This window comes from Palaemon carinicauda, chromosome 43, assembly GCF_036898095.1.
Source record: "Palaemon carinicauda isolate YSFRI2023 chromosome 43, ASM3689809v2, whole genome shotgun sequence".
NCBI classification, from domain to species: Eukaryota; Metazoa; Arthropoda; class Malacostraca; order Decapoda; family Palaemonidae; genus Palaemon; species Palaemon carinicauda.
The window spans coordinates 19,040,283-19,067,336 of record NC_090767.1 but is presented as its reverse complement, the minus strand read 5'-3'; the positions used below and the strand labels follow the sequence as shown (position 1 = coordinate 19,067,336).

General features: G+C 44.0%; 2 protein-coding genes across 7 annotated transcripts in view; both read right to left on the bottom strand.

The window, feature by feature from the left end:
* The window catches only part of LOC137633951 (elongator complex protein 2-like), a 281,330-nt gene that overhangs the window by 42,572 nt on the left and 211,704 nt on the right, over window positions 1-27,054 (bottom strand). The gene's annotated exons all lie outside the window — the stretch shown is intronic.
* Window positions 7,187-27,054, bottom strand: part of LOC137634031 (uncharacterized) — a 62,092-nt gene continuing 42,224 nt past the window's right edge. The window contains exons 4-6 of one of the 6 annotated variants that reach the window (XM_068366279.1): window positions 12,880-13,141; window positions 8,781-8,900; window positions 7,251-7,413 (exon numbers count right to left, since the gene is read on the bottom strand). In XM_068366279.1, the coding sequence (XP_068222380.1) occupies window positions 13,076-13,141 (66 nt within the window). In that variant the 3' untranslated portion in view covers window positions 7,251-7,413; window positions 8,781-8,900; window positions 12,880-13,075. Of the gene's footprint in view, window positions 7,414-8,223; window positions 8,901-12,842; window positions 13,142-27,054 lie in introns of those variants that run through there. The other 5 variants (XM_068366277.1, XM_068366278.1, XR_011042433.1 and 2 more) reach the window with 5 other exon arrangements.

The following is a 27,054-nucleotide window of genomic DNA, read 5'->3' as shown; positions in this document are numbered from 1 at the left end:
CTTCGAAGTAGCTAGGCCTAGTGTAAGCTCTGGCGTTTAGGCGAACGAGGAGCAGCAGTTACAAAAAGATCCGGACAAAGATCCTTAAAAATCAGCATGATTTATTTAAAGTCCATAGAGGGCTAAGCAGCTTTAGGCTCCTCTCCGTCTGACAGAGTCCTCAAGGGAATATCAGTAGGAGGGGGAACAGCAACTTCCTCATCTAAAGGAACCTTGTCCGATAATAGCTGAGTCTCAAGCAAGGGAGAGACCTACCGTGGTGGCAATGCTTTACAAGCAGAGTCCACACGCACTGGTGCATTAGTAGCGGACCAGGACGCAACGTCATGTAACTGCTTGACAGTCTGTGAACTGTCAACAACAACAGGTGCGAGAGACCAGGACGCAACGTCATGTAACTGCTTGACAGTCTGTGAACTGTCAACAACAACAGGTGCGTGAGGACGCACAGCGTCCACTCGAGACTGCTTTGACTGCCTAGACTGAGCAGTCAAAACAACTCTAGAATGCGGAGGTTGAAGCACAACGTCAAAACAAGTCAACTCCGATTGTTAGCGAACGTCCTGAACGTCAACAGGAGCATCAGCAAGTGGCCTAACGTCCAAATGTGGCTGAAAATCCACACGAGACCGCATCGAGTGTGGTTCTAAACAACCTGAATGACGTGACTTAGCTACGCCAACGTCAACAGGACGCACAAAGGAACGTTAGGTTGGTTGAAAGCCAGGATCTCGATGAGATAAACGGATAGGCTCAACGGACTAATCGGCAGAATAGTCTTCCATAAGGGAGGCAAGCTTATTCTGCATGTCTTGCCGTACAACCCATTTAGGATCAACGGAAAAGGTTGCGGTAAGAGACGAGGGTAACGTCTGTGACCGCAAAACCTTGCCAACAAAAAGACTCTCGGAGTCTGTGTTACGCTTTTGTTAGGCGGCGAGCAGTCTTCCGATGACTGCATAGGGTCAGAGCTGTCCTAATGGCTACAACCAGGATGCTGGACCTGTCCTGAAAGGACTGACTTTCGCTTAAGGGCCTCGAAACCTTGTTTCAGGTTTCTTATGCGAAAAGCCTTCGGATGACGAGGAGAAAAACGTCTCTCTCGCCTTATGGTAAGGGTGATCTTGGTAAGATACACCCGATACCATAGAGGGAACGTCTGTTCGCTGATCAAGGCCTCTCGAACCCATAAGTCGTACGACATTACTTCTCCCCTGGGCTTGGGAGCTTGCAAGAGGTCCCGGACTAGGCGAACGACAGGCACGAACAGACGAACCCTCGGTCGCAACACTGATAACACTTTGCGCAATATCACTTTATCACTACGATTTTCTGTTTAGCACTTATTTCACTGAAATCGAAACTTTTACTGATTTCTACCTGAAGCACGCAATTCTAACCTCATCAAAAGGTAGTAATAGCGAAATCAGTCGTATAATGCAAGCACATTAATACCAGCAAAAAACAGTAAACATATTTTAAGATAAAAAATTCAGTGGCTGGGGAAGAGACTAAACACTAGTTCATTCAAAACTACGTTTTTAATCTCTCACCGTACATTGCCTGGGGACGAGAATAAAAAACTTAAAAACGTTTTATCCTTTCTCCCCGTACAGAGACTAGGGACGAGAGTAACTCGAGAACAACGTTACCCGCTTGAACGGAACGTTTTCTCCCCTCTCTCTCCCTCCGTCTCTATCTCTCTCTCTCTCTCTCTCTCTCTTGATTACGCACCTAAGAGAAGAGCCCACTTACGTTTCGTCAAAAAAACATGTTATTTGACCAAAGGAAAAAAACTGAAAGGTTTTTTTCAATTAAAAAGTTCCTTTAAAATATAATTTAAAACATTTAAGCTTTGAAAGAAGAATGAACAAAACGTCAGAATCGATTTACTCTTTCTGCAAAGTGAAACCGTGATACTCTCTCTCTCTATCGTAACGATAGAGCGCAAACTGCGTAGCATAAATAAACTAAACGTTAGTTCATCTTTGAAACAGTACGAAGACTATTCAAAGAAAATCTTTCATAAAATATCTTTTAAAAAATATTCATTTAAAAAGTTTTAAATCATTAGCTCTTTAAAAGCTATTTACGATTGAAAGGGCTCAACGTTGTTTAACTTCGGTTTCCAAGTTAGGACCGCCTACTCTCAGGAAGGTCGCATATAAACAAATCATTAAAATTTATTTTTTATGTTTATTATAAACGGAAAGTTAATCGAAGAGGCCTAATAAAGGCGGTGAGATATAAAATATATAGAGGAAAATCTATAATTAATTTATAACGTGATAAGATAATTGCTAAAAGCCTAAACACACTTCCGTCTAAGGGAAGGGTCGGCCATTTAAAAGTCAAAGAAAGTCCATATTCTCTTTGTCATCAAAAAATTAAATCTATCCAAAAACGAGTTCAAGATTTAAGATGAAGATAAAACACCTGCACTGCGAAAGCTCAAACCAAATTAAAGTACTTCACCAAATATGATGGGAAAAACACCAGGTTCTACAGCGAGTAAAAGTACGTCTTGTCGACACGTCGACAGAGAAGAAATTGAGTCTTTGTTTACATCGAGAGTGGTATCTGGCCGACAGTTGGCGCTGGTGGGCACACCCGCAACCTGTATAGCGATCGCTGGCGAGTTTTTACTGTATGTGTCTGTCGAGCAACAGAGTTGCAGCTATTATATATTCACCGGCTAAGTTAAATATTTAAAAAAGGAAATTGATGAGAAAAAGTAAGGCTTAATGTTAGTCTGATGAACAATGTTTAAAAGAGGACCATATTTTGGTATGTTTGTTCAGAAGAGTTGAATTATTATTGACTAGAATTTGACATTGAAAAAAGATTTATAAGTGAAGCCAGCTGCGTAAACCAACAGAACATGACGAGAATTTGAGAAATCAACTAATAGATGAACAACAAAGACCTAATGTAAGGAGGAGGAGTCAAATTATTGTGGAAATAAGATGATAAATTTGGTTGACATAAGATGAAAGCAGATAGTTTGAAAATTGTAGAACATGAGGAATTAGGGTGTAAGAATTGAAGAACAAATGGTCCCTGTGGAAGAATACAATGACAAAAGGTAGAAAACTGTAAAATATATTTGTACAGGGTATGTATCAGTTCCGGTAGGCCCTGCTGCTGCCTCCAATGCCTTAGATGACTGCGGAGGTAGCAGCAGTAGGGGATTCAGCATTAGGAAGCTTCATCTGTGGTGGATAATGTGGGAGGGTGGGCTGTGGCACCCTAGCAGTACCAGCTGAACTCGGTTGAGTCCCTTGTTAGGCTGGAGGAACGTAGAGAGTAGAGGTCCCGTTTTTTGTTTTGTTTCATTTGTTGATGTCGGCTAACCCCCAAAATTGGGGGAAGTGCCTTGGTATATGTATGTATGTATGTATGTATGTATCAGGAGGTAGTGGTAGTGGCATTAAAGACCTCAGAACCCCCAATATGCAACATAATAACTAATGAAAGAATAAAGGAATCAAAGAACTTTGTTTACCTGGGTAGGATGTCTGAAAACTTTCAGTCAATCAATCAATGACCTGAGTAGTATGGTGACTCAAGATTGGACAGTAGAGCAAAATGATAGAGAGGAGAATCCTAATAGGCAAAATGCCTTTAAAACATGAAAAAATACTGACAAATAATAGAATTGGTGCACAAACAAGAAAAGAGCATTAAGAACAGATGTGTGGTCCACCCTCATATGTTTGAGTCATAGAGCTGGACAATAACGAGAGCTGAGATACAAGCTAAATGCAGCAGAGATGTGGTTATACAGAAGGATTATCATAATATCTTTGAAGGACAGAGTAACTAATAACCGGCAAGACTTATAGTGCTGAGAGAAATGGTAAAGGAAATAAGAAAGACAAGATTGAATTTCGTTGGGCTGATCGTAAGGTGAGAAAATAGGAGTATTCAAGTCTCACTGGGAGGATGGAGGGGGAGACAGAGGACAGGGTGCATGGACAGTATTGTGGTAGGCTCAAGAGGGTAATTATATACTAATAAGTAAAGTCAAAAGATCCCATTTTGGGAGTTCAATGCACAAGTTTGCTGTCATTATTCATAAACAACAGTCTTATAAAATGCATTTAGCTTTGTCTGGCTTATAGGAATTTGGAAGGGACTTCAACACAGGGTTAGGTTTGTGATGACCCACAAGCTCATTTTCAACAAAAAGTTGGTACTTTCCCTTGAAAGTGATAGCCAATAAAACAATCATTATTCTTGCTGCAGACAATTCACAGCACATAATATTTTTCATATTCACCTCCAGGGGAGTTATTCTTAGCTCATGTAAACTGGAGTCAGTATTTCAAAGTTCCTTTTTGCAAAGACCTGAATTTTTTTATGTGAAGTCCACAACCTTTGGTTTAGCTACAGTATGTGTGATGACTTGTTTATGATCATTAAAACAGCAGAACGTTCAATATGATCCGCAAGAGCATCTTCTGCTGGTGGAAGATTGAACAGTAGTCCAGACTTTCATATTAGAAATGTTTGCGTCTGCAACTCAGCCTATGATTGTTCAGTGTCACCTGATACACAAAGAACTAAGGACTGCCAATACAGTATGGATCTTAAACGTATATTTACTGATGAGAACCAAAAACCGGGACTTTGTGACATCACAATGACACCAATGACCCAAATAAAATGACTTTACATAAAAACCTGTTGATGAAATTACTGTAAAGTAGAAGTGTGTTTCATATGGACCCAAGCATTAAGAAACTGCATAAAAATCATGGACTTTCCAGCAGTACAGCATTGTTTTCAAGTAATCAACACAGAAATGGTCAACCTATTCTAAGGGCTTACAGCAAATAGTTTGGTTTGCATATCAAAAGGAGTTTGTGATCCCAAAGAATGTCACCAAGACAGGACTTGAGTGAAATTCATAGGGGAAAAAGCTCTGAATACTTGCCTCCTTCAAGGAGGAGATTAACTGTTAAATTGAACAACTTTGGATCAACAAATGTAAAAAAAGACTTTCAGGAAAGAAAAAGGCAAGTCTGTTACAGAATATATCTGCTTCATAAAGTTTCTCTGGTGATAACTACTAGGGGAAAGTTTTGTCTTCAAGAACTCACTGGGGGACACAAATGTACTGAAATTCCACATTGCTTATTCATCTTTGAAGGCCGAATGAGAAATGGACACGAACAAAGTAATATTAGAAGACATGTAAAATGTCTAAATGCATTGCCTAAGGAAACAACCAGCAAAGCTGTCATTTTTTATGTCATGTATGTAATCCACAGGCAGTCATTTCACCCTAACAAAAAATTTCAGGGAGGCCAATAACGCTACAGAGACACCCTCGTTCAGGATGTCCCAATGATCAAGTTCTCAATCTCGAGGCATTGGAATGGACAAGGCAAGGAAAATCAGGACTATGAAAGCCAAATGGGTATCCAGAATCCCCTCTTAAGTGTCTGCCTTCAAAGATTTTGTGTTGGCAATGGAGAATAAGGCTGCAGTGCAGTCCTTTCTTTCAAGTTCTTGATCTAGTCCTAAGTGCAAGCTGTCCAGTTCCTCTCTACTTGTATGGTGGCTTTACAGAGAAGTCAAAAATCACAAATTATTGGTAATTTGTATTTTTCCTAACATACTTACCGAGAACTACTTTCTTAAGAGTTACCTGGAACTTCCTCTCAACCGACCTGAGTTTTGTGTAGTTTACCCTACTTCCGTTTTCTGTGGTGGTAGGCCTATGCGGATGGATACGTGCCCTGAGGGCAATCACGAGGCAGGCCTCATGTTAGCTGGATGAGAGCGGAGCAAAAGACATTACCACACTATGATCAACTCAAAGAGGAAGCTCTCAACGAAATCATCCTGCGTATAATTTACAGTGGTGAAGAATTAGGTTCCAACCATGACTACTTAAAGTCTTCCACCAATAAAATATACTCTTCTACAATATATCATATATTCTGCTTTTAAAATGATCATAAGAAAGTCATCACACATAGCTAAACCATATGTTATTAAGTTCACATCATATGGCTGCACTCTACAAAAATATAAAAAAAATAAAAATATACTCTGCAATACTGACCCTATTATTATCATCCTTGCTTGGTAAGCTACAACCCTAATTGGAAAAGCAGGATGCTATAAGCCCAAGGGCTCCAGTGAGGAAGGGAAATAAGGATGAATAAAATATTATAAGAAGAGCAACAATATCAAAATAAATATCACTTTATATACTATAAAAACTTTAACAAAACAAGAGGAAGATAAATAAGATATAAGATAAAACAGTGTGCCTGAGTGTACCCTCAAGCAAGAGAACTCTTAGCTTACATGATCCACAAAGCACTCCCAGCTAATCTGGAAACAAGTGTGAGGTGCCTGGGTCATAAACAGTATACTGGAAAATGTTCCCTTTCTTGTCTGTCTCTGTTAAGGGAAAGCGCCATCTGGTTCAAGGACAATATCACTGAAAACTGACGACACTGATTCTGGCTAATATCAACAAAGACCGACTTCATTTGTTAGACTTAAAAAAATTCTGTATGGAACCGGCAAGGAAATACAATTTCATACTTCATACTAATGTTGTTAATATTTTCTTAGGTCTGCTGAAACATATTCAAACTTTCTGTGTATCTCTATGCTTATAAAAATCTCCTAACTGCTATACGGCATTGCGTATAGTGTTCTTATAATAACATGACAATAAAAATGAAATACACACAATGTGTCATATAGCAGTCAAGAGATTTGATTTAAGCATCGAGTTAAAGAAAAATTTTAATAAAGTTTTAAGTATGCTTATCCAAAGCAATGAAAAGTATCCTATATATTCAGATCTTCCCGGATAGTTCCATCCTGTTTGTAATACTAGGCAGGCCTTTCTCCATCATGAGGCTCAATACTGCACAGTGTTCTGGAAGTTTTATTCCAGCTGTGACCAAGTTATGGAATGATCTTCCTAGTCAGGTGGAGTAGTCGAATCTAGAGAACTTCAAAAGTTCAAACTTGCAGCAAACTTTTTTATATTGAACAGGCTGATGTAAGTCTTTTTTATAGTTTATATATGAAATATTTGTTTTAATGTTGTTAATGTTTTTATAATATTTTATATTACCTGTACTTGTTTTTCACTACTTATATCGTTTATATATACCCTTATTTCCTTTCCTCACTGGGCTATTTTTCCCTCTTGGAGCCCTTGGGATTATAGCATCTTGCTTTTCCAACTAAGGCTGTAGCTTAGCTAGTAATAATAATGACTGTATCAACTTTGAATACCTAAACACAATTTATTGGAAGATAATAGATGTGCTATGATGTGTGAAAATTGATGTGGTTCATTGTGTGCAATACGACAAATGTGATCAGTGGACGTGATTTCACGGCAGCAGGTTAGGGACAAAATGTGATGGAGATCTAGAAAAGACCAGAAATAGAAGACCTGTTTTGATTCTGTTTTGGGTTGCTTCACATCAATAAAAAGACGTACAAACAAGTACAGGAAAGTGTGAACAGGGAATCAATAGGGAAGTAGGAGGAACTATATAAGGATATGTTACAGAAAACACAAAGAGCTAGACCAGAGACGCCAGAGTTGGAAGGAAATTTACAGAATTACTGCCACAAAAGCAGACAGAAAACTAAAATAAAGATATACAATGCTAATATTGAAGAAAAAGAAGTGTAGAAGCTAAAAGGAAAGGTTGGAGACATCGATTGACGTGGTGGAGAGTACACAATTCTAGGACACTTGAACAGCTATGAGGAGGACCTGAAAGAGATGAACAGAGCCATACTAATCAAACAAATTTCAGGAAAAAGACCTTAATTTAAGAGGCAGGTGAAAGAAAAAGGAAGAGCCTAATGACAGAAATAGAGAAAGAAGAGAGAGAATGGGAAGATAAGGGAAGCACTTGAACAAGTGAGATGAGGATGAATGGGTCAAAGGTGGACAAAGACAAGGGGAAGGAAACCAAGGAAGAGAAAAAAAGCCAAAAAATTATGGGGAATAATAGACATAGGAGGTAACAATGAAGTACCCAGAAGGAACAATGAGAAATGGAGGCTAAGATATGAACTGGAGAAGGAAACAAGCAATAAAGCAGAGTACACAAGGCAGGTACGAAAGGAGGAGAAATGGGAGATTCACCTATAGCGATCAATACGGCCAATGTTAGTAGAAGAGGAGAGAAGGCGCCTCGCCAAGGAATATTGCACATTCAAGCAAAGGATGGGAAGGATAGAGGTCATGCCTCACAGAGGACATCAAGAGAGGCAAGGTGGGAATAGAATCATCGACAAGAATGTAGTATGTTGGTACTGTACTGCTAACAAGGGTAAGGATGTCCCTTTGTAATGTATAAACCCACAAAAAGGGAAGTAAACAATGTTGATGAAAACTAGAATTTTTTTTCACATGGATCTATTTCTTGAGAAAGAAAAGATTGTACTGCAGAAGGAAAAACTGCAGAGGAAATAATTCAATGATGGATTGGACAAGCACAGCCATCAGGAGGGTAGAGAGAGAGAGAAGACTAGACTGGAAGGCCTTATTAGGCAAGAATATTCAAGATAGAACGTAGGTGAGTATTAGAATGCTCGAGAATATGGGAAAACACATAACAGAAAGCCTGAAGATACTAATTAATAGAATAAGAGGAAGTGGCTACCCATGAAGATTGGAACAAAAAGGGGACATCACTGATAAATAAATGAAAAGGAAGTAATGCAGTGGACGTTTCAGAACACTTCTCATACTGACTTGATAAACCCAGCCTTCTCACCTTTCACATCATTCCATATTTGCGAGAAATGTCTTGTGGCCTCTAGCGACACAGGTCCTTCCACTAACATGCTTATGTCATGTCAGAGTATCGGCGCAATTAGATGCCTGTTGACATTATCTGAAATTTACAAATCATATGAAAGCCTTGCTTAACAGGATTCCAATATGCAACAAATTTATGCTGCCAAATGAAATGTTTAGTCTAATGTTTTGCGTTACCTGGAACTGCTATAAGAAAAATGGCAACCCACAACTTGGGTGACTGTGTACTCATATTTCAAGCCCAAAATCATACAAGAACTAAATTAAAAGATTTTAAAGGAATATTTTCTATCTTATTTGTAGCCATATAAGGCAGTTGTGATAAACCACTCCAGTGTTTCATCCTTAATGTCATTTACAATACGTAATCATTTAATCAACTTTATTATTCTTTAGACTTAACTCTAATGTTCACATTTTCATAAGAAGTTGCATATAACTAAAATCTCTTTAACTGAATTTACGAGTTGCTTCTTCAAATATCACAAACATTAACATTTGTATATTACTAGTTATACAAACCAGTCCTCTAAAATAAGCGAGCATAGTAGAGTAGCCACCCCCCCCCCCAACCCCACCATCCTGTCAAAGAGACGTATCTTTTGACCTTTGGCTCAGAGCTGAGAGGGGTGGTAGAGGTTTAAAAGGTCACTCCTGAGTAACAGAAGCAAAGGAGAGGACATCCTCAACAACAACAACCATATATACATATGATCAGGGACCAAAACCCTATCTAGGCAGGCTAGGACCAGGAAGGTTTAGCCAACGTCTGCTGATAACTCCCCCAAACTTTACTAGATACCATCAGGAAAACTCCGTCCAACAGATTGCGAGATAGGGTATCACAGTCCTGGGGAAGCTCAACTTTGAAAGGAATGCAAAACCAGGAAAAATTTTAATTACTTTTAAACCTATTGATCCTATGCATATACAGACCTTTCATCCTTTAAAATAGGGAGGCACTTTCTTATTGGTGGACATGAAGTCCCACTGGAACCAGACTTGGTTCTTTTACTTCCCTGGAATATGCCAGTCTTCCAGGACCTATAGCAAAGGAGAAGATTCCAGCAACCCCCATCTGGCCATCATGAGGTAGACAGCCTGATAAGGCCTTCCCTGTACTTGGTAAGTACCTGGTCTGTCGTCAAAGAATAAATTAATTTCCCCAAAAAAGGAGAGAGAGCAGTGTACATTCCACAAAGGATGGGAAAACAGTTAACATGGCAAACACCCATCCTGTCTATAATATACTTTTCCAATTGATTTCAAAACAACTGCCAAGTGGAAATGGTTGGTTACCGTTTGGATTACTGGGATTCTTCCCGGCTGAGTTATGGAGTATTGCTTGTTTCAATGCCTTTAGAAATAGACACTTGGTCTAAAATAATGATAAAACTAATAATAGGCCTGAGCATAAGAGTCTACATTTATGTCAAAATTTAGTCTTCCCAAAGAGACATTTACATACAATTTGATCATGCAAATTCAAGACCCTCTCAAGGATATATCTCATTGTAGTCGATATACTTCGACCCTCAAAATCCAACACAACTGTCACTTCTCTTCCTTTGATAGATTCAAAATGGGCATCTAAATGATTATCATACTTATGCTTTCAGTATTTTCTGTGTATTACAACCTAGTGAGCTTTTATGCATGAATGCAGTCTTGGAGTTATACTATAAAAACCGTTAATTTTTCAAAATTTCTGCAAAACTTTCGACATTGAAGTTCTTTCAGATATGTTACACATTTTGCCACAAAATTATAGTACCTTGAACTTAATTTCTGCTTTTCTAAATCTAAGAGAAAATTTATTATAAGGTTTCAATAAAATTTCTTTGGCTATATCAATGCGTGTTTATTTTACTTCCTACCAATAGTTCCCAGCACAAAAGTTTTAAAATCCATTATTTAATGCTTCTAGTTTTCTTCCAATTGCATGCTTTCCCTTCATCAATTGGGTCTATGCGTGTCACCACCAGGGGACCAAAAGTTTCACCCATCAAGCATTAGTAAGAGGCTTGGATCTTGTGTGATGAAATGGACAAAATTTATTTGTTTCATCATGATCTGGTGAGCAATTAAAGGGAGGCACTTGAATTATATCAAACTTTAACTCTGGCATGAATAACTGTTCGTTAACTGGGGGCCACATTTTACCATATCAATGTGGATGAGGGCAGTATGATAATACACAGATGCAGGAAATATTACTTACTCAATATAGACTGATTTTTTGCAATTCTTCCATGTTTTATTAGTCTGACTATATCTATGGGTGCCAAGGATGTTGTTGATGTTCAAGGAAAGAAGAAGAAGATGCTTTCTATGGAGACAAAGCTGGAGGCAATAAAGAAGTATGAGGGTGGCATGTGCTTGAGAGCGAGTGCTAAGGATTATGGCTAAAAGCCGTCAAAGACAGGCACCATCCTTGAGCAGAAGGAAGCCATCAAAGCAGCAATATCTTCCAAGAGCATGACTGTCCTTTCTAGTATGGGATGCCATGTCTATGATGAGATGGAGAGACTACTAACCCTCTGGATTAAGGACGAGGAAATCGCTGGAGACACGATTATATAGACGATACTCTGCCACAAGGCCAGCGCCATTTTTGGTGATCTCGTGCATGCTCAGGAAAAGACAACGCAGGAGTTGTCTTTTCCTTGCGGCCGTCGACGTACCTTCTCCCTTGGTCCTGGGAGCTTAGTAGAGGTCTAGACCTAAGGGCGTGACAGGTTCGATCAGTAGCCACCTCCACAGCACTTTCACAAGCACTAATTCCTCTTGCACTCTTACCTTTCAAGGCTGCAAGCTGGTCCTTAAGATACTTCATCTCAGCCGCCATCCTGGCGTACTGAGGGTCATCCAGAGTTACCGTTCCTGTAGAAGGAGCAGGGGCTACTACCTCAGGAGAAGGTTCAACTTCTACAGAAGAATTAGTAATTAAGGGGTCAAAAGAAATGTCTAAGCTAACCTCGCTAGCAGACTTAGATTTAGATTTAGAAGCCCTCCTGACTTTATCTAATTCTAACTTACACACATAGCATTTCATATCCAACCATTCCTTTTCCCTTAAAACCTCACATTCTTTGCACCTTTTATCAAAGGCACACTCAAAACCCCTGCACCCCAAACAAACAGTGTGAGGGTCTACCAAAACTTTTGGTAACCTCACCTTGCATTCTTCATTCACACGAAAATTAAGTTTATCAGACATCGTAATCAAAAAACAAAAAACAGCCAAAAGAATAAATCACAAAAGCGATTGCCAATCCTCAGGTCTGTATACGTCACCAAAATATCAGTCCAATACAGCGACACAGGGAAAGCGAGCGTAAACTCCAATGGCGGACCAACGATGTTGTTAGTCCAACCGGCAGAGATGATCTGAGGAACAGAAAACGGGAATGATTCCAGGTACCACCCCGTAAGGGTTGTTAACCACCTAACCGCACAACCACCACACGGCGGTTGCCACGATTTTTGAAAAATTCTGCGGGACAACAGAGACTATAGCTATAAATATATAAATGGCAGGTAAGTTCAATTCATAAAATAAAATATATTGTGGTGAACATATGATTTACAATCCTATGAAGAAATATGCTTAAATTATCAAGGAATAAAAATGATTGAATTATGAAGAATATTGAGCAATGCTTGACTTGGTTAAAGTTAATGTTGTACAGAAAACTATTAAAACTAACCCAAGGCTGCAAAAGAATAGGTAAACCTGTTCTTCACCAAAGCAGAATGGTCATAGACATAACCTGGTTATGAATATCTGATTAGCAGTAGATATTAGGATACAGTTCAATACAGTAATGTATTATAAAATAGTGTGGTCTTAATTCTATCACTAGAGAGGAATCCATTTCTAAAACTTTAGCAAGAAGTTGATAATGACTGTAGGTAGAGTATCATATAATACTGTATATAGACATTCTTTTAAAGGAGTTACTAAGCCAGACTTATACTTATCAAAGGCAGAGACTTGAAAATAAGAAAATCTTACGGTCAAGGGAAAAGATGGAAAATGGAAGTAACCTAACCCAAAGGCCACCGAGAACGATGGATTCATAGATAACCTGCATCTCCAATGAAGTGTCTGACTCTACTGACACAGAAGACGACGAGGGGGTCTGGAGTCACAGCAATGATGGAACCCGTTAAGCTGAGCTGCTATGGGGCTGGATGGCGATTGTCTTAGTCACCTTTGTGGTGAGACTCCTGACAATATGACGGGTGTTATCTCCTGCCGCAGCAAAGATTAGGACAATCAGCTTGATACCACAAGGCGATCACAACATCTTCCTGAGGAATATAAAAAAGAAATTTGTGAAAAAAATATGAAATACTGCATATTGTGCTGTGCATGGAATTCTTAATCACATAAAAAAAAACAGCTTACTAAGGAATGAAAAGGTTAAAACTATGAGGAATAAGAGAGATGTTTGACTCTGCTAAAGATACCACATTATTGTACTCTATAGTCTACCATCTGTCTACAGTCAATGCTCAATGGTAATACAGTATTCATTTTGATGATGCAAAAGTCTGAAACATAAGATAAACAAAAATTATATAGTCTTAGTTTAAATTACTAAGTGAATTATTTTTCAATATAAATCCCAATTGAATAAATGATAATGAATAAATGTACATTATCGTACAACTGCAATTAATTTCTATACAATCTGCTAAACCATTTAGATTTGAATATTGGGTATATATCTTGGACAATAGAAAATGGAAGAAAACTGGGGAGTAAAATGGGAAGAAAGAGAAGGGAAGAGATTCAGAGTTTGCTAAGGAAAGTAAAATAGCCCCAGGAATAAACAGACCATAAGTGCTGCGACGCCTACTCCCGCTGAGCTAGGTATGCCAAAACCAGCGTCTCCCAGAAGGAAACGTCTTTGAAATTAACCAAAACCTAAACTAACCTAACTCAGAGATTATTCTGTCCTTAGACTGACAAGGAGATATTCTATAATACTAATTTGTTTACAATTTGAGGTAATTTTATGGCCGGCCTATGTGCAGGCCAAGACAGGTTAAATACAGGTCATTGTGACAGGTTTCTTGTCAAGGTTTTGAGGGTCAAATAGAAAAAAAGCAAAGTTCGAGAAAACGGATTAACCTGAAATACCACAATAATTATTGCGAAAGTTTCATGAGCGCAGACCCCAATCGAGGGTCACACCCACCCTAGGGGTGTCAAGTACACCCCAGGGGCCTAAGATTGTTCTATTTTGGGTTGATAATATGATGCAAAATTCAAATTATATGAAATGGTGATCTCTTAGTCAATTGTCACAATTTAATCTACCCATAAATCAAATCCAATTCAGGCTATACCAACCAAAATCCCTGAGCAAGGATAAGCTATTAATTAATAGTAAAAAAGGATAAAGGCTAAATCACATAATTAAACCCATATATATTTGACCTCTTAACCTCAGTCAGCGCGTCTTAGCCACTGACATTAGGTCAACCTGACCTTAAGGTAAAAACTAACCTGAAGTAGGTCCTATATACTAATGCTCTTGGGATCCTGGCTTGTATAACTGCCAGGAGGTTACCTCTGGCCCATAGACAATGTATAACGCTTACAATATCAATTAATATAAATATAATACGTCTCTGCAGCTTCGATATCCTACAGGATATGGGTTATAGGATGCCATGCACAGACGTATATACTGGACCCATAAAAGTACAAAAAACCTTTATATGAAGACAAGAATGTTTTTATTATGCTATTTTTAGACTGAAGCAACACTAAGAAAGATATATAACTTACGATATATTATAATATTAACGATTTTATTTACACTCGAAATATAAACTTATTTGAGGAAATTCTCGATTTAAAGAAAACGTGTTGTAATGATAAAGGAAATTTAGGAGAGACTTCGATAAATTTACATTTGGGTTTCATTGATGAAGTTAAGTGATTTAGTTGCCTTAATCTGAAGAATTATGTGATATAAGTTATACATACTATAACTGTAGAATAATTTTATCAATTTATACATATCTAAGGTACCAGGTTCCATAAAAAATCTCGTTTTTTGAGATTTTCAAAATATGACTAAAAGTTTTGCTGGTTTAAATCCCTTATAAAGATACCGTGCTAATAAAATCTTTATAATTAGTATATTAAAACCAATCATATACAAAATGCCTTTTACTTATTAATTTAGTATTAAATGCCAGAAATATATTTCAGATAGACTTAGCAAAATTCCCCAACATTTGTACTTGAAGTAATATTAAGTTTATTTACCCAGAGTTTGCAACGTTGTATCAACAAAAACAGCATTGAATAATAGCGAGTATTCTTCTTCTTGGAAAAAGCGATTATTAAAGAAAACATCATTAATTTTACCTACTGACTAATATTAAGTAAAGCAGGACTTTTATTAGAACTACATTATATACTTAAATAGTGGAGTAAAAATGACAAATTCGAAGATAATTTGTATTTTTCCTAACCATACAAACCTTAGCTATTTACAAAGAGTATTACTTTTAGCGCAGCTGAAATGACGAGCCAATAGTTTTCAACGAGGGTTAATTACCCCCGCGCTAGTTAGCGGGGGGTGGGGAAGGGTAGCTTGCTACCCCTCCCCTCTCCACACACCGGTGACTTGCTTCACTTCACTTAGAGGTAGGACTTGACTTGGGGGTCAGGGATAGCGGGCACATATGTGTAAATAGCTAAGGTTTGTATGGTTAGGAAAAATACAAATTATCTTCGAATTTGTCATTTGTTCCGTAACCGAAATACAAACCACGCTATTTACAAAGGGTGACTTACCCCTTAGGAAGGGTGGAAAGTCCCCAGCCTTACTGACTTCGGCTTGCCCGGGGGCTCGATCCCTCAGTGAGCAGCACTAGAGAGAGGGAGCCCCTGTACCTCACAGGTTCCTAGCATCGCTAGGAACGAGTGGCCTACATAAGTAGTGTGAGGAGGAGAGTGTGACTCGTCCTATGAAGTTGACCTTGAGACCTTCAGATAGGAATTCTAGGATAGGACGTTCCCCATACCACCTCGTCAGGGTATGGGAGACGCAACAGTATTAAGCTTAATACTAGGAGCACAAAGAAGCATGGGTTACCTGCAGAGGTCGAGGTCAGCTATGCGAGGACCAGGATGCTGCTTCCCCAAGAGAGGGGAGAATGAAGAAAGAAGTAAGGGTCAGACATACTCTTTCATTCACACAGACTAAGACCGGGTAACAACGCCCTCAACCTACTGCTACTTGTCCAGAAAGGAGCCTGAGGTTAGACCAGCTGTTGTGCAGCCACCACAGGGCCGATAGAGAACGTATCGAGGCTCCTGTGGGTCACGTCTTGCAGGTAGTGGGCTGTGAAGGTCGTTTGACGCTTCCAGACCCCAGCTTGAAGTACCTGCGTCACAGAGAAGTTTCTCTTGAAGGCCAGGGATGTAGCAATACCCCTGACATCGTGGGCCCGAGGGCGACGTGACAGAGGAGGGTCAGGATTCAGGGCATGGTGGATAACCCTTCGAATCCAAGCAGAGATGGTGTTCCTGGTGACCCTCCTCTTTGTCCTGCCTGTGCTCACAAACAAAGCTCGCACATGAGGACGGACTGCAGCCGTTCTCTTCAAGTAGTACCTCAGACACCTCACTGGGCATAGTAGCAGCTGGTCTGGGTCGTTTGTTACAGAACGGAGACTCGCGATCCTGAAAGAGTCGAACCGAGGATCCGGCACTCCAGGATTCTGAGTCTTGGCCACAAACTCAGGGACGAACCTGAACGTTACCTCCCCCCATCCCCTTGAATGGGCGATGTCGTACGAGAGACCATGAAGTTCACTAACTCGCTTGGCCGAGGCCAAGGCGAGTAGGAAAGCCGTCTTCCAAGACAGGTGGCGATCGGAGGCCTGGCGTAATGGCTCGAAGGGAGGTCTCTTGAGAGACCTGAGGACTTGAACCACATTCCAAGGAGGGGGTCTCACTTCCGACTGGGGGCAGGTAAGCTCATAGCTACGTATGAGTAAAGAGAGTTCTAGCGATGAAGAAATATCCACGCCCTTCAATCTGAAGGCCAAGCTTAAGGCTGAGCGATAGCCTTTCACTGCCGAGACAGAAAGGCGCATTTCTTCTCGCAGATACACAAGGAAGTCCGCTATTGCTGGAATAGTGGCATCGAGTGGAGAGATACCCCTTCCACGACACCAACCATAAAAGACTCTCCACTTCGCTTGGTAGACTCCCTCAGAGGACCTTCGCAGGTGCCGAGACATTCTCTCCGCAACCTGTTGCGAAAAGCCTCTCTCCGCGAGGAGACGCTGGATAGTCTCCAGGCGTGAAGCCGAAGTGAGGCTACGGCCCTGTGAGGGACACCGGAATGGGGTTGTCTGAGAAGCTCGTGTCGTGGAGGAAGCTCCCTTGGGAGTTCCGTCAGGAGTTGCAGAAGGTCCGGAAACCATTCCGCGTGATGTCATAGCGGAGTTACTAGAGTCATGGAACAGTTGACCGATAGTCTGGTCCTGTTGAGCACCCTTCTCATCAGACAGAATGGTGGGAAGGCGTACACGTCGATGTTGTCCCACCGTTGCTGGAAAGCATCTTGCCAGAGTGCCTTGGGGTCCGGGACTGGTGAGCAGTACAGGGGCAGCTTGAAGTTCAAGGCTGTCCGAACAAGTCCACCGTCGGGGAACCCCACAAAGTCAGGACTTTGTTGGCTATCTGAGGATCCAAAGACCACTCGGTACTCACTATCTGCGAAGCCCTGCTCAGACTGTCGGCGAGCACATTCCTCTTGCCAGGAATGAAGCGAGCTGATAGTGTTATCGAGTGGGTTTCGGTCCACCTCAGAGTCTCTACTGCAAGATGGGATAGCTGTTGCGAAAAAGTGCCTCCCTGCTTGTTGATATAAGCCACTACCGTGGTGTTGTCGCTCATCACCACCACGGAGTGACGACCCGCCAGGAACCGTTGGAACTGTTGAAGGGCCAGAAAGACGGCCTTCAATTCTAGCAGGTTGATGTGCAGGCACTTTTCTGATTCTGACCAAAGGCCTGAGGCCCTCTGGTTCAGAACGTGCGCCCCCCACCCTTCTTTTGACGCGTCCGAAAACAGAGTCAATTCCGGGGGAAGGACGAGAAGACTCACTCCCTTTCGCAGGTTCTCGTCGGCCAGCCACCACCGCAAGTCCGTCTGTTCCAGAGACCCCATTGGGATCAGAATGTCCGGGGAATCGGATCCTTGATTCCACCGGGACTTGAGCCGCCATTGAAGGGATCTCATCCTGAGGCAGCTGTTTGGAACCAGACGGGCCAGGAAGGATAGGTGGCCTAAGAGACGCAACCACGATTGGGCGGGGAGTTCTTTTCGCCTGAGGAAAGGTTCCGCCACCCTCCTCAGCCTTGCTATCCGGTCGTCTGATGGAAAGGCTTTGTGGATATTGGTGTCTATTAGCATGCCAAGATAAACCAGTCGTTGGGACGGCTGCAGAGAGGACTTCTCGAGGTTTACCACGATCCCCAGATCCTGGCAAAGATCTAGAAGCCTGTCTCGGTGTCGAAGAAGGGTCGACTCCGAGTCTGCTAGGATCAGCCAATCGTCTAGGTAACGAAGGAGACGAATGCCGTTCCTGTGCGCCCAAGTCGAAATCAGGGTGAACACTCTGGTGAACACCTGAGGAGCTGTGGAGAGACCGAAACACAGCACCTTGAACTGGTAGATCTTGTTGTCTAGGCAGAATCTCAGGTACTTCCTGGAAGACGGATGGATTGGGATCTGGAAGTACGCATCCTTTAGATCCAGTGTACACATGAAGTCTTGTGGTCTCACCGCAAGTCTGACCGTGTCTGCTGTCTCCATGCTGAACTGGGTTTGTTTGACAAACCTGTTCAGAGCCGAGAGATCGATGACGGGTCTCCAGCCTCCAGTAGCCTTCTTTACAAGAAAGTCGACTGAAGAAGCCTGGAGAGCCGTCCACGACCTCCTGGAGAGCACCCTTCTCGAACATGGTCTCGACTTCGGCCTGAAGGGCCAGCCCCTTTGCCGATCCCATGGCATAGGAGCTCAACGACACTGGATTCGCTGTCAGGGGAGGTTGAGATGACGTGAACGGGACGCGATAACCTTGGCCGATCACTGAGACCGTCCAAGCATCGGCCCCGTGATGTTGCCACCTGCAGACGCAACGCTGAAGGCATCCCCCCACAGGTGGACACGCAGGGGGACTGCCACCCCTAGGGCTTGCGGCCGCGGCCGCCACCCCTAGAAGTCTTGCCTCCCCTGGAGGACTTACCGCCCCTTTTGACCTTGGCTGGAAAGGGCTGGGGCTTAGACACCACTTTCTTAGCTGCCGGTGCCTGTTTGGGAGCCTTACGAGGCTGTTGCTGCTGTTGTGGCGGGGCTGGAGGCTTATAGGGCCGAGTTGTAAGGGCCCTGTGGAGGAGGGAGTCCGTGCTGGATTTCCTCCACCTCTCAGCCGTTCGCTCCAAGTCTTGAGGCTCAAACAGGCTCTCCCCCAGGAGGGAGGCATGTCGGAGCCTACACACATCTACGGCGGGGACCTTCGGATGGAATCTCTCGGACACAGCATCGCGACGCTTCAACACCGAGTTGGCCCACAGGGTGGTAACCTGGTGTGCCAAAAACTCGATGGAGCGGGTGCCAGAGAGCAAGAAGGTCTCTAGGGCCTTCCTATTGGTCTCCTTGGACAAGTCCTCCGATCGCAATAGGATGCCCAGAGATCCTAACCAGAAGTCCAGCCACGAAGTGGCCTGCATGGCACACTTAGCGACCTTCTCGTGGTTAAGGATCTCTGCCGCCGAGAACGACACCTGCCGGGCAGAGAGTTTCTCCAAGGGAACTCCCTTCGCCAGCTCCTCCAAAGAGTGATGGAGAGGAAGAGCGAGGTTGTGCTCACCCAGGATCTCAAAATACCTCCTCTGCTGAAGACGAGGAGGAGGGATGAGTTTGTTCCCGGCAGTGGAACGACTGGAGGAGGCAAGAAGTGCGAGCTGAGCATTGGCCCTAGCTCTGGCACTCTTCAGCCCCCGAGACCAGGGCAGAGCTGCACTGGTCTTAGGGGCCTTCCGAACGTCAAACACTTCATCCAGAATCGTGTCTTTGCCTTTACAGGGGGGGATGACTGGATCCGTAAGACTGTTAAGTTGCCTTATCAGGCTTAGGACCTGCCAGAAGGCATGTTCGGACTCTTGCTGTTCTCCTCCCTGCGGGCTGGCAGCTAAGTCTCCTGCCCCAGGAATCTCTTCCTGGGGTGATACGTGGACATTCCCCTGGGTAGTCGTGGGTTCCTGACGAATCCTTGCAGAGGATTTAGGGATGGTCTTGGAATCCTTGGGTTCCCTCCTGGGAGGGATACAGGATCCCAACAACGAGGTTCGAGGGGCCCCTTCCTCACGAGACGATTCTCCTGCCTGAAGCGAAGTCTCCCCCCCTGGTGCCGAGGGGAAGACTACCGCCCCACTGGACTCACCTGAGGACGGAAAGGCCTCGTCCACGGGAGAAGGAGAGAGTACTCGTGCAGGAGAGGGGATCCTCGAGACCGACCTCTTGGGAACCAACTTCGCCCTGGGGGAAGTCAACACGAAGTCCACTCCTCTCTTTCTCTTCAGCGTAGGAGAGACAGCCGCTGGTTTGTTACCCTGGCCGGCGAGTGCTGGTTTCATAACCCTCACTAACGCCCGTGCCAGCGGACCAAACCAAGTCTGCTGCTCCAAGGACACAGAGTCCGAAATCCTCGCTAAGGAGAAAGGGATCGGGCGATCCTTTGGAGTGGACACGACGGTACCTGCCTGAAAAGAAGGTGGGGAAGAATGCTGTACTGACCTGTCTTCGTCCTGCAATACCAACCTGTGCTTGGATGGAGGTGATCCCGAGTGCCGTCTAGGAGCACGCGTTCCTGCTGCTACCACCGGCTGTGGAATTCGCCGCGAACTATGGTCGCGCGAGGGCGAACGGTCGCGCAAAGGCGAATGGTTGCGCGGGTGATCGCGCGGGCGCACAGGCGAGCGGTTGCGCGGGCGCGCAGGCGAGCGGTCGCGCGGGCGCGCAGGCGAGCGATTGTGCGGGCGCGCAGGCGAGTGGGCGTGAGGGTGGGCAGGTAAATGAACACGTGTCCGAGGCGACGAACGCAAGCGATGGCGCGACGGCGAGGGATCGTGCTGCCGCGTAGGTGAAGAAGATCGCTGGCGATAATGACCGCGTGATGGTAAGCGATGGCGAGCAGCATGTGTAGGTAAATGATCGCGTGATGGGGTGCGATGGTGATCAGCATCCGCAAGAGGGCGGTCGTTCAGGGTTGTGCGATGAGGAGCAGCATGCGTAAGCGGGCGATCGTGCAGGGTTGTGCGATGGCGAGCAGCATGCGCAGGTGAATGATCGCGTGAAAGGGTGCGATGGTGATCAGCATCCGCAGGAGGGCGATCGTTCAGGGTTGTGCGATGAGGAGCAGCATGCGTAAGCGGGCGATCGTGCAGGGTTGTGCGATGGCGAGCAGCATGCGCAGGTGAATGATCGCGTGAAAGGGTGCGATGGTGATCAGCATCCGCAGGAGGGCGATCGTTCAGGGTTGTGCGATGAGGAGCAGCATGCGTAAGCGGGCGATCGTGCAGGGTTGTGCGATGGCGAGCAGCTTGCGCAGGTGAATGATCGCGTGAAAGGGTGCGATGGTGATCAGCATCCGCAGGAGGGCGATCGTTCAGGGTAGTGCGATGAGGAGCAGCATGCGTAAGCGGGCGATCATGCAGGGTCGTGCAATGGCGGGCAGCATGTGTAGTTGATCGCTGGCGAGCTGGTGATCGCTGGCGAGCAGAAGGTCGACGCGTGTCCTGTGAGAGGACAGGTGGTGCGGCGCGTTCACGAGCAGGAACGGGAAGATCGCTGGCGCGTTGGCGAACATGTGTTTCTGACACACGCGCAGCACGATGTTGCGTAGCCACAGGACCAGGTGGATGGTGAGCAGGGAGTTCAGCAGGAACTAAAGGGTGGTCAGAGACTGCAGGGCGATGGTCCTCAAATGAGCGCTGACGCTCGGAAGAGAGCTGACGAGCAGGAGAGCGCTGGCGAGGGGGGCGAATATCAGGAGAGAGCCGACGAGCAGGTGAGCGTCGGCGAGCAGGAGAGTCTTGGCGAGCAGGAGATCGCTGGCGAGCAGGAGATCGCTGGCGAGCAGGAGAGCGCTTGTGCGCTAGCCCTGCTCGCGTAAGGGAAGAATCCCTTAGCCCCGAAGGGACCGTTGCCCGTCGGGTGACGAGTTCTCCAGAAGGCGAAGATCCGGCAGGAGATGGTGAGCGGTCTACAGAGAGGTTCAAGGAGGGCGGAGCAGTCGGTTGAGGCTGACGAGGAGAGTCCCCCCCCGGAGGACGAAGACCCAAAAAGGCGCCTCTTAGTCCCCCTGTAAGGGGAAGGGAGGCCCTTGTGGCGTAGAGGGCGGTGAGCCTTACGGCGGAGGCAGCCTCGGGGGAGATTGTCGGGACCATCGGTCCTCCGAAGGGGAGTCTCCGTCAAAACACTTCCCTCAGAAGGAAGCTGGGCAGCAGTCGAGACCGAAGGACTCACTTCCCCCTTCGAAGGATGCACGGAAGGAGGAGGAGAGCCTAGAGCACCATCACCAGCAACAGCACCTGCGTCGGAAGGCCCAGCCACGTCGGAGGCCTCTGTCACCACGACGTCGACAATAGACAGAGGGTCTACCTCCGCTACCACCGGCGACTGTTTAACAGCGGCCCCCAACGAGACAAGGTCAAAAAGAGCGACCCTGGAGGGCAAGCCCTTAAGCCCCAGGGACGACCAAATCTGTAAAAGATCATCACTGGATAAGGCATTATTATCAATAACCTCCCCCGGAGGAGGAGGGGGAACCGCCTCGCTATGGGAGGCGACGCCCTCTCCCCCCACCGAAGGTAGGGAAACAGAACAAGGGCCTGCGCTCCCACTCGGACGACTCTCCTTAGGAGGCGGACGAGGGGGAGCTTCGGAGGAGGTTTGGGCGGCGGAAGAAGAGTCCCGAGAACCTTCCTCCTTCAAGGCTAACCCCGGAGGAGAACGGTCTCTCTTGGACTTCTTCTTACGCCGACGGCCAAACCTCTCCCACTGGGAGGCAGACCACTCCCTGCACTCACGGCACATGTTATCCTGGTCGCTCCGTCGGCCCCGACATTGAGGGCAGAGGGTGTGAGGATCCGTAATCACGTCCGACATGAAAGTCCCACAAGGACGGCCGGCAACTCCAGGGCATGTCCGCATATTAAATAAAAGAAAATAACTGAAGGTCAACTTCCAACCAATCACAAAAGCTGAAAAGAAAAAGAAGAAAATTAAAGGCTGTCACAAAGGCGATGAACAGACACGTCTGATCACCGCCGAGCCAAAAGTGAAGTGAAGCAAGTCACCGGTGTGTGGAGGGGGGAGGGGTAGCAAGCTACCCTTCCCCACCCCCCGCTAACTAGCGCGGGGGTAATTAACCCTCGTTAAAAAACTATTGGCTCGTCATTTCAGCTGCGCTAAAAGTAATACCCTTTGTAAATAGCGTGGTTTGTATTTCGGTTACGGAACAAATAAAATTTTAAAAACCTGCGCCTTGACCTAGTGGAAACACAACCAGCAAATACTACCTTCGTGCCAATAATCTATGATGGCGAAAAGGCGATAAATTAAGTCATGGTTTCCTTCTTCAGTATTCAAGACCTTCACATTAATCACAACTTAATAAATTGTTGGTGTCATTGTTCTCGATGATGGAGGAATATTCTCGATTGGCGAAGAGATGAGACCATCTAACGATTGACCAGTTGTTACATCAACATCTGTAAGATAGTTAATATTTTGAAAAACTTATTATTAAGCAAAAATATATCTAATGGGAAAATTATTTGAAACATTTCAAGGCAATATAAGATAAATCAATGCAAATATTATAGTAAAATGTCACTAGAAATATTACTTGGCAAAATAAACTTATACAGAAATCACATCTCGATCTGTTACCGTTCCAAAGATGATACGTCTCCTGCTTCTCCAAATAAGCACATTTATAATTATCATTGAACCAAGGTTTATCTTTCCCTCTGCATTTTAACACACTTCAAGAACTATTTTCATCCTTTTTAAATATGATCGATAAATTATGGAAACAGGTAAAATTAATAGAACTACTCTTAAGAATAGATTATTTCTCCTCAAACCTTAAAATGAGAAATTCAAATGTAACTGAACTGCTCTTGAATATCCCAAACTGCTTGCAAAAGAAATTTCAAAACTAAAACGTAACTATTACACATATGAAAGACTTCGATTATTTCTCCCAAACCTAGATATGAAGAAATGTAACCGAAAACTTTAAAGTACCTCATAGCACTTACAGGAATAATTATTTTTAAAAACTATATGTAAAAAAATAATACAAAACACTATGGTGTAACTGCAGTCCTAAAGACCAAATTATTTTCCATAAAACCTAACGGGTAAATAAATAGATCAACAGAATTACTCATAAAAGTAAAGTTATAAAACTCGACAGACAGAAAATTTTAGAATTTAAAACTAACTAAACTACGAATAATTTTCACAAAATCTTGAAAAATGATATTTTAATTATAAAATAAATTTTTGAATATACTTACCCGGTGAATATATATATAGCTGCAACTCTGTTGCTCGACAGACAAAAAACTGTAAAAACTCGCCAGCGATCGCTATACAGGTTGCGGTTGTGCCCATCAGCGCCAACTGTCGGCCAGATACCATACTCAATGTAAACAAAGACTCAATTTCTTCTCATCCCACTGCGTCTCTATTGGGGAGGAAGGGAGGGTCGTTTAATTCATATATTCACCGGGTAAGTATATTCAAAAATTTATTTTATAATTAAAATATCATTTTTAAATATTTAACTCAGCCGGTGAATATATATAGCTGATTCACACCCAGGGTGGTGGGTAGAGACCAGTTAAATATGTTTACATCATATAAGCTAAGAGTTTTTATTTCATTTTAGAAGTTATCAATATAACAAAAACAAAATAAATAGGTACCTGGTAAGGAAGTCGACTTAGACGATTACTCTGCCTTGTAAGTACGTCTTCCTTACGGAGCCTCGCGATCCTCTTAGGATGCTGACAGACCCCTAGGAGCTGAAGTATCAAGGGCTGCAACCCATACAACAGGACCTCATCAAACCCCTAATCTGGGCGCTCTCAAGAAATGACTTTGACCACCCGCCAAATCAACCAGGATGCGAAAGGCTTCTTAGCCTTCCGGACAACCCATAAAAAACAACATTAAAAACATTTCAAGAGACAGATTAAAAGGATATGGAATTAGGGAATTGTAGTGGTTGAGCCCTCACCCACTACTGCACTCGCTGCTACGAATGGTCCCAGTGTGTAGCAGTTCTCGTAAAGAGACTGGACATCTTTCAAGTAAAATGACGCGAACTCTGACTTGCTTCTCCAATAGGTTGCGTCCATTATACTTTGCAGAGATCTATTTTGCTTAAAGGCCTCGGAAGTTGCTACAGCTCTAACTTCGTGCGTCTTCACCTTAAGCAAAGCTCGGTCTTCCTCACTCAGATGTGAATGAGCTTCTCGTATTAACAATCTGATAAAGTATGACAAAGCATTCTTTGACATAGGCAAAGATGGTTTCTTAACTGAACACCATAAAGCTTCAGATTGGCCTCGTAAAGGTTTAGTACGATTTAAATAAAACTTAAGAGCTCTAACAGGGCATAAGACTCTTTCTAGTTCATTGCCTACGATCTCCGATAAGCTGGGAATATCGAAAGATTTAGGCCAAGGCCGAGAAGGAAGTTCATTTTTGGCTAGAAAACCAAGTTGCAGCGAACAAGTAGCTTTTTCCGACGAAAATCCGATGTTCTTGCTGAAGGCATGAATCTCGCTGACTCTTTTAGCCGAGGCTAAGCATACCAGGAAAAGAGTCTTAAGAGTGAGATCTTTCAGGGAGGCTGATTGTAACGGCTCAAACCTGTCTGACATGAGGAATCTTAGTACCACGTCTAAATTCCATCCAGGGGTAGCCAAACGACGCTCCTTGGTGGTCTCAAAAGACTTAAGGAGGTCTTGCAGATCTTTATTGTTGGAAAGATCTAAGCCTCTATGCCGGAAGACCGATGCCAACATGCTTCTGTAGCCCTTGATAGTGGGAGCTGAAAGGGATCGTCCTTTTCTCAGGTATAAGAGAAAATCAGCTATTTGAGCTACAGAGGTACTGGTCAAGGATACAGAAACTGACTTGCACCAGTCTCGGAAGACTTCCCACTTCGATTGGTGGACTCTAATGGTAGACGCTCTCCTTGCTCTAGCAATCGCACTGGCTGCCTCCTTCGAAAAGCCTCTAGCTCTCGAGAGTCTTTCGATAGTCTGAAGGCAGTCAGACGAAGAGCGTGGAGGCTTTGGTGTACCTTCTTTACGTGTGGCTGACGTAGAAGGTCTACTCTTAGAGGAAGACTTCTGGGAACGTCTACTAACCATCGAAGTACCTCGGTGAACCATTCTCTCGCGGGCCAGAGGGGAGCAACTAACGTCAACCTTGTCCCTTCGTGAGAGGCGAACTTCTGCAGTACCTTGTTGACAATCTTGAACGGTGGGAATGCGTAGAGATCCAGATGTGACCAATCTAGGAGGAAGGCATCTATATGTATTGCTGCTGGGTCCGGGACTGGAGAGCAATAGATTGGAAGCCTCTTGGTCAGCGAGGTTGCAAAGAGATCTATGGTTGGTTGACCCCAAGTGGCCCAAAGTCTCTTGCACACATCCTTGTGGAGGGTCCATTCCGTTGGAATTACTTGCCCTTTCCGACTGAGACAATCTGCTATGACGTTCAAGTCGCCTTGGATGAACCTCGTTACTAGGGAGATGTCTTGACCTTTTGACCAGATGAGCAGGTCCCTTGCGATCTCGTACAACGTCAGTGAGTGGGTACCTCCTTGTTTGGAGATGTACGCCAAGGCCGTGGTGTTGTCCGAGTTTACTTCCACCACTTTGCCTCGAAGGAGATACTCGAAGCTTTTCAAGGCCAGATGAACTGCCAACAGCTCCTTGCAGTTGATATGCATGCTCCTCTGACTCGAGTTCCACAGACCTGAGCATTCCCGACCGTCCAGTGTCGCGCCCCAGCCCAAGTCCGATGCGTCCGAGAAGAGAACGTGGTTGGGAGTCTGAACAGCCAGGGGAAGACCCTCTCTTAGGTTGAT